An 8,816-nucleotide genomic window follows, 5' to 3' on the forward strand; every position below is an offset into this window, starting at 1 on the left:
GTGGAAATGTGCCTCATTTCTTTCCTAGGCAGCACACATTTGTTTACAAATTCGAACATCACTTTGTGGGGTGGCTTCATCTCATTTTTGTAAATAGCCTTGGGCTCAAGTTTCTCTTCATTGTCACCAAATTTCCTAGTAATGGCAAGGGCAGTAGGGAGATTCTCTAGATTTGGCCATTTTAGTTTCTTATAATTATTGTACCCTTCAGCAGGTACACCCAAGATCTCTCCCAGCTCTTTCTCATCAAAAGATACTTTCACCTCCTTTACCGCACTGGTGACCCTACCATCTTTTATCTCACAATTGGCCATAAACTCCACAATCTCATTTCTGGCCAACCTGCCATCCATCTGAAGGACCATGTCCTTCCAGCCTTGCAACTGTAACTTCTCCAAAAGCATCACCATTCCTTCCTCCTCCAAGTCCATGAGGAGTCTGCCTTTCAAGATAGTCCTCTTTCCAAATTTGACCATCTTGTCTTTCTCAGCATCAGAATCATCTTCTTCTTCCTCTCCACTCTATTCGTCTTCCTCCACAATTTTCACTTTTCTTGATTTTACAGCAGACCTGGTTCTTTTAGCCAAAGTGGATAGTTCAACGGACTTTGAATTTGAAACAGACTTCTTTGTGGAAGTCTTGGATTTCTTAGCTTTAAGAGTCAGAACCTTCACTTCTTCTGTCTCATCTTCATCTCGAAGGACCGGGTCTATCTCATCAATTTCAACAGCCTCAACAAGCTCACCCACCTTCTTTTTTCCCTTAGCAACAACTTTTCTTTTACTTTCTTCTAAGGCTTTCTCCAATTCAGCCTCACTTTGCAACTTTTGACATCTTGTGGCTCTTTCTCTTGTGGGAGAAATTTCAACAGGGATAGAAGAGACAGCCTTCCTTTTCTTGTTTTCCCTAGCAGTGCCAGGGGTGTTAACTACTGAACTTCTTTTCTTCTTTGGATTCTAACTTGCAGTCACCCTTTTCAGTAGATCTGCGAGAGTTTCCTGTTTAGATGGAACAGGTTCATTTATATATTTCCTAAGTTGAACCAGCCTCTCAGTAGCTTCTCCAGACCCACTCCCCCTGGTTTTCTCATACTCTCCTCTATTCCAGCAGATTCCTCACCCCAAGCAACCATTGCACCTGATTCTTTAGTTAGACTAACATGAGTGGGTGAAGAACCAACCAATCCTTTTCCCTTTCCCCTCACAGTACTCCGAGAACCCTCACTCTCTTTTTCTTTTCCTTTTTCATTTTTACCACCAACCCTTCTAAACTCAGTAGTTTCAACACCTGCCATGGATCCTGCCAGCACAAACATATTCTCCAAATTTGTAGCAACCTCAGAAATAGTTTCAGGAGTAACTTTAGGGCCAGATGATACCTGTTCAGTCTCAGAAGAAACCGTTTCTTCCCCCCTCAGTAGCAGAATTAAATGAGTCTTCAGATTTCTGAGGTTCCTGGACCTGGCTATCCTTCAATTGTTTATCTAATTTCTTAGATAATGCGCTCCCGGCCATAGTCTTGCGAGCAAGCATCTTAGTTCTTCCTTTCTTAGACAGAGGTGTGGTTGAAGGTGTGATAGATGGTGTGGGTGTGGTTTCCTTGGGTGGGGATGAAGGATTTTCTGAAGGGTTTGCCATTTCTGAGTTTAGGAGATTTAGAAAACAAGTTTGTGTGAGAGTCGAAGAGGAGAGAAGTTTGAGAAAATTTGGACGGCTTGAAAATTTAGAAGTGAAGAAACAAATGAATCCTAATCAATATAGAGTGGAGTAGTTCACTTAAGTAACGACAACTTTTGCAAAAGTCTAATCAAACTGCAAGTCAGTTTGAAAAGACGTTCAAGACTATCCCTAGAATCTAGGCACTTAATGCAGTTAGGACTTCTTTTGAACGGAACTGGTTCATTTTGTAACGGATAAGTCCAAAAAGGATTTGGGATTAGATGGGACTCTTCTTTTAATCATGATCCAAATATAATTATTCCAAATTATGCAGAGTGTAGAATGCATACCAAGTAATCTTGATGAACCAAGTTCTTCACTGAGAAATATCTTGTGTAAATCTGATTTTTTCAAGAAAATAGAGATAATATCATTAGAGATTAATGAGTCATTTTAGCACATGGCACAAGAGTATACTATTGAAAGTATGAGACTGAGCAAAATCTAATCTAACTATATACATAATTTACAGATTTTCTAACCAATTTATTTTTTCATTTTTTTCATTTTTTTTCGATTGTGAAATTTTGAACTGGTCCTTTTAGGTGATCTTAATCATCCCTAATTCTAACCTGTTCCTTTCAAAGTGATCTCTACTTAGAGCTTTTGTGAAGATGTCAGTTATTTGCTTGTCAGTAGTACAAAATTCCACAGTGATCAAACCCTTATCATAGTTGTCCCTCAAGAAGTGATGCCTAACATCTATGTATTTAGTTCTCTTGTGATGAACCTGGTTTTTGGTCATACTAATTGCACTAGTGTTATCACAAAAGATGGGGATACAACCAACATCAATTCCAAAGTCCATTAATTATTGTTTGATCCACAATAATTGAGCACGACATGAAGTAGCAGCAACATACTCAACTTTAGCAGTAGATAAGGCCACCGAATTTTGCTTTTTGATGGCCCAAGACACAAGACATGAGCCAAGAAAGTGTGCCATACCTAAGGTGCTCTTTCTATCCACAAGAAAACCTGCATAATCAGCATCAGCATATCCCACTAGATTGAAATTACTACCTTTTGGATACCATAGACAAGGGTCAGTGGTGCCTTTTAGGTATCTCAAAATTCTCTTGACAGCAGTCAAGTGAGACTCTTTTGGATTCTCCTATAATCTTACAGAAAGGCCTACACTAAAAATAATGTCAGGTCTGCTAGCAGTGAGATACAACAAGGAGACAATCATTCCCCTATACAAATTCTGATCAACAGATGCACTGGGTTCATTTATATCCAACTTTGTAGCTGTTGCAATAGGAGTGTCAATTTCTTTGGAATCTTTCATTTTAAACCTTTTAAGCAACTATTTAATATGCTTTTGCTGGTGGATCATGGTTCCATTTGAATTTTATTTAATTTGTAACCCTAAAAAGAAATTAAGCCCACTCATCATGTTCATTTCAAATTCACTACCCATTAGTTTAGCAAATTCTTTACTTAACTTATCAGTGGTTGCTCCAAATATTATATCATCAACATATATCTGAACTATCAAGAGATCTTTACCTTTTTCTTTCAAGAATAAAGTATTGTCAATTTTACCTCTCTTGTAGCCATGCTCAAGCAAAATTTTTGATAATCTTTCATACCATGCTCTTGGAGCCTACTTGAACCCATAAAGTGCCTTGTCAAGCTTGTACATATAATCAGGACATTCCTTGCTTTCAAAGCCCGAAGGTTGCTTGACAAATACTTCTTCCTTTAGATAGCCATTGAGGAAGTTACTCTTGATATCCATCTGATGGAGAGTGAATTCCATGTAAGAAGCAAAGGCTATGAGGAGTCTAATTGCTTCCAATCTTGCAACTGGAGCAAAAGTCTCAACATAGTCTATGCCCTCCTCTTGACTATATCCTTGAGCTACCAATCTTGCCTTGTTCCTTGTAACTATTCCATCTTCATCAAGTTTGTTTCTAAAGACCCATTTAGTGCCAATCACTAATATGTCCTTGGGTCTTGGTACCAGATGCTAAACTTAACTTCTCTCAAATTGGTTGAGTTCATCTTGCATTGCATTCACCCAATTTGCATCTTACAAAGCCTCAACAATACTTTTAGGTTCAATAAGAGATAGAAAAGCATCAAAAGCACAAAGATTCTTCAAAGAAGATTTGGTTTCGATTCTAGAGGTTGGATAAGTAATTATGTTCTCAATAGGATGAGAACTTTGGTATTTATAAGGTATCACAACCAGCTGGTTTCCCTTAGATGTTCCTTCAGTGTTTTGTTGCTGAGGAACAGGTTCATAGACATGTTGCCTCAGGGTTTGATGATCAGTTCTTCTTTGTTCAGTTCCCACTGTCAGGTTTCCCTGTGTAGAAGGACCTGTTCCGTCACCTGTTCCTTCCTTTGGTGCAGCTTCAGTCTAGGCTGTAGTTTCATTTGAGTTTCTAACTAGCCCAATTGCTTTATCTTTATGTTCCTGTCTCTCAAAAAGAATGTTAGTTTCATCAAAAACTACATGTACACTTTCTTATACACACATAGTTCTTTTGTTATAAATCTTGTAAGCTTTACTATGTGAAGAATATCCCAAGAATACTCCCTCATCACTTCTAGGATCAAACTTACCTAGGGAGTCTTTACCATTATTGTGCACAAAGCACTTGTATCCAAATGTCCTAAGATGGGATATGCTTGGCTTTCTCCCTTTAAGTAAGTCATAGGGAGTCTTCTCTACAAGAGGTTTAGTCATGCACCTATTTATGATATAACATGGAGTGTTCACAGCTTCTGCCCAGAAACTATGGGGCAGTTTACTAGAAAGAAGCATAGTCCTAGCCATATTTTTCAGTGTCCTATTATTTCTTTCAACTACTCTATTTTGTTGTGGAGTCCTAGGAGCAGAAAAGTTATGATCTATGCCATGTTCATCATAAAATTCAGCAAATTTAACATTCTCAAATTAAGTACCATGATCAGACCTAATTGATGCAAGTTGATTACCTAGTTATTTCTGAGTTTTTCTAACAAACGAAGTGAACATGTCGAATGCTTTATTTTTAGATGTTAAAAATAATGTCCAAGTAAACCTAGAGTAATCATCAATTATCACCATCACATATCTCTTACTACCTCTGCTTAATGTTATCATTGGTCCACAAAGATCCATATGGACCAGTTCTATCGTCCTGGTGGTGCTTACCACTTTCTTGCTTTTAAAAGAGGATCTTACCTGCTTCCCCCTTGCACATGCCTCACAAACCTTATCTTCCTTGAATTTAATGTTAGGCATTCCTATCACCAAGTCCTTGGAGACAAGTTTATTGAGTTGACTTAGGCTGGCATGTCCAAGTTTCTTGTGCCAAAGGAGGGGATCATTATCCAACATATTTTAGCAAGTGAGTTCATTTTCTGAAAGTGTGGACAGATCTACAACATATATGTTGTTCACTCTTTTTCTCTTCAAAACTATCTTGTCAGTGGTAAGATTAATCACAAAGCATTTGGTAGATGTGAATGCTACCACGTTACCTCTATCACACAGTTGTGATACACTTATTAGACTGTACTTTAGTCCATCTATCAAGTAGACGTTCTCAATAGAATGAGAATCATTCTTGCCTACTTTTCCAACCCCAATGATCTCACCTTTCTTCTCATTTCCAAAGGAGACATTACCTCCTTTAAGGTCTTCAAGTGAAAGAAAATGGTTCTTGTTTCCTGTCATGTACTTTGAGCAGCCACCACTATCCATGTACCATATTTGACTGCCCTCCTTCACTTGGACCTCAGTTTCCTCATCAGATTCTCCAATGGCCATAAGTGCTTGTTCATCCCCATCATTATCATCTGAGCTTTCTCCCCAAGCAGCGACCATAGCCTTGGTTGATCCTTTGCTCTTCTTGGGTTGAACCTGTTCCTTCTTCCTGTTACTTCGTTCAGCTCTTTCATCCTTCCATTCAAGTTCCCTTTGGGGACAATATTTGATGTAGTGATCAATCTTTTCCACACTTGTAGCATCTATCATTGGTTTGCTTCTCAGGAACTTTTGATTTACTATAGCTTCCACTTCTTGAAGAACCCTTTCCTCTCCTCAAGTATTTCTTGAAATCCTTAGTGATCATAGCCATTTCATCATCTTCAAGATCAGAACCTTCAGTGATTCTGAGTGCCAGGCTCCTTTCCTTCTTTGGTATATCCATTTTCATGGGTTGTCTCCTAAGTTCATAAACAGTGAGATTTTCAATTAATTTATCCAGTGGGAGGGTGGCAATGTTCTTTGATTCCTGAATGGCAGTAATTTTGCTCTCCCAAGTAACAAGCAGAACCCTTGTCAATATTTTCTCGACTCTATCTTTTTCAGAAATAATCCTTCCAAGAGACTTTAGTTCATTTGTCAATGTAGTGAACCTTGTGTACATCTCTTGAATGATTTCTCCTTCCTTCATAGTAAAGTTCTCATATTGAGAATACAGTAGAGTTCCTATGGACCTTTTCACCTGAGGTGTTCCTTCGTGAGCCATTTACAGAGTGTCCCAGATTTCCTTGGCAGTAGTACAACTTTGGATTCTGCTATACTCATCTGGACCAAGTCCACAAACAAGCCACTTCTTGGCTTTGGCATTCTTCTCCCATTTCTTCAAGTCCTCAGTTGTGCAATCTGCTCTTGTCTTTGGTACCTCTACTCCTTCAGCATTTATCTTCATGGTAGCCAGTGGGCCATCTGTGACAATGTCCCATAGCTCACAGTCTTCTCCTATGGTGTGATCTCTCATCCTGGTTTTCCACCAGGAGTAGTACTGGCCGTTGAAGAGTGGTGGCCTAGTAGTGGATTGCCCTTCCCAGTTTTCAGGTGGTGCACTCATCTTGATTTTCTCCTAAGGTGTTAACCTCTTCAAGGGTAACCAGCTCTGATACCAATTGATATTTTATATGTTAATGCCACACAAGAGGAGAAGGGGGCCAGACAAGAGGGAGGTGATTTGTGTGGTGTCCAATTTTCGCGTGCACTGATTGTAGAAGGACCTGGTTCTTCTAAGTATTCCTTAATCTACTGTTGCTGAAATAGTAAATGCGGAAAGTAAAAAATACAAGTATTTTTACGTAAAAAATACCCGGCTCATAAGGTGAAAAAACCACGACCTACTACTCAGTAGAATTTTTCCCAACACTTCACTAAGGGCCCGTTTGGACATAAAATTTGATGGAAGATTTTTCCAAAATAAATTCACTTTTTTTCGAAATCAGTGTTTGTTCCTAAAATTTCCAATTTTCACTTGAAGATGCATTTTGGAAATTTTCGAAAATTTAAAAAACAACAAAAAGTTATTTATCAAAATTTCCACTCAAATAACTCACAAAACTTCAAAAACAACCCAAACTGAAATTTATGTCCAAACATAACTCTAGATTTTAAATAACATTTTCACTTGAAAATTTTTTCACCATTTTTTCGAATTTTACAATTCTTATGTCCAAACGCTGGCTAAATCACTGAGCCAAAACATCATTTATAAAGACTTTTTGTAAACCTAAGGATTACCTCTAATCCCGTTGTGGCAACCAGCCTCTAACTGTTGCGACAACTTCAAGTTAACTCTAACTTGAATACTCAGAGTACCTATTACAATTGCTTCTAGATAAAGCTGAAAGGTACAATTTGAAAACCACATACTACAATTGAACTAGAATAAAAGACAGACACTTGGAATTTGTTCTTCTATCTAATTCATGTAGCTTCAGGTTCGCACACTTGAATCGCATAAGAATTGCTTGCAAAATGCCTTGCTATTTTCCTCTCAACTCACGTTTAACTTCTGCTTTTGTGCGTACCTGTAGAATGAGAACATTCTGCAATATATAGAGTTAGTAGAATAAGAAACATCTAGAGTTCTAATGCTACTCTTCCTTGGTGGAAGAATTCTAGTTATCCTCAATTTTTAACTCCTCCCTTATCTTGGATAGTGTTCTCTTTAAGTAAGGAGTCCTTCTCCTTATCAATTATGCAACATTTTCGATCAGGAGATATCAGATATAACAAGTTAAACTTATCTCCTTCACGTGCATTTCTCATGCTCGAATCTGCACGTGTCTGTGTACATAGGGGATGGACCTGGTTCATGCCTGAACTTTCTTTGTCAATCTTCCAAACAAAACTTCACTTGGACCAACAACACGGAATGTCTAATGCAGCAGATTGCTTTTTTCTTCTCCTAATCTACCCCGGTGAAGAAAGGATCTAGAGTGAAATTTCAAACGCCCTTTAAGCTGAGTTGGTGCATTTTCGAAGGCTCTGTATATGGTTTCTTGTTAATTGCAGGACATATACAATAACTTTATTTTATCTTCTTGTTTTATGCAATAATTCAGAATGGTGGAATTTTCAATAACACTGTTTTATCGTCTTGTTTTGGCATGTAATGGTGGAATTGACTTACTATTGAATTGCTTTATTTGCTTGATAGAGAATCTAGGTTAATTAATTCTCTTATACGATAACGCATTTGCTTCTTCAAGATAGATACGGATTACATATTATAATTGTACAGTCTTATCCTTTCTGAGTTTCCGCAATTATATTCTTGATAGGGACAGGACTCTCGCACTTACCATAACTACTTGAAACCTGTGCATGGCCAATTGGAAGTTACCTTATACTAATAAACATGCCACTTGGAATTTACCCGTGCTCAACACCGTCATTTTGAATTTGTCCGTACTCAACACAGACTTGGAACTTACCGCGCTTAATACAATCACTTGAAACCTGTATGTGCTTAGCGCAACTACTCAAAACCTACTCGTGCTTAGCACGATCATTTGGAACCTATCCGTGCTTAGCATATTTACTTATTAATAGTATGTGCTATGTACTATTATAATAATTGTGATTAATATATATAAAACTAAGGATAAAATATTATAAATTTTTTAATATGATGTTATGATGTTATGAATAAGGCAAAAATATAATTTGAACTAAAGTAAAATAATAAATTAATTAAATTAAGTATACATAATAACAACATTTTGTTGAAATGAAAATGAACCATATAATTAAGTAATAATGTAAGTAATAATATGGAATTCATAATGAATAAATTATTAACAAAATTTTAAAAATAATAGTGTGGTATATAATGATAAATC

The 8,816-nt window shown here is 37.3% G+C and overlaps 1 protein-coding gene across 1 annotated transcript; it reads right to left on the minus strand.

Moving 5' to 3' along the window:
• Positions 1–6,190: 6,190 nt before the first annotated feature.
• On the minus strand, positions 6,191–6,532 carry LOC138902007 (uncharacterized). Its single transcript, XM_070189812.1, has one exon. The coding sequence runs from the start codon at positions 6,530–6,532 to the stop codon at positions 6,191–6,193; it is 342 nt and encodes a 113-aa protein (XP_070045913.1).
• Positions 6,533–8,816: the final 2,284 nt, after the last annotated feature.

Source organism: Nicotiana tomentosiformis, chromosome 11 (assembly GCF_000390325.3).
Source record: "Nicotiana tomentosiformis chromosome 11, ASM39032v3, whole genome shotgun sequence".
Classification (NCBI taxonomy): domain Eukaryota; kingdom Viridiplantae; phylum Streptophyta; class Magnoliopsida; order Solanales; family Solanaceae; genus Nicotiana; species Nicotiana tomentosiformis.

Coding starts and splice junctions, on each gene's coding strand:
- LOC138902007 (XM_070189812.1), bottom strand. CDS start 6,532: ATGAGTGCACCACCTGAAAACTGGGAAGGGCAATCCACTACTAGGCCA.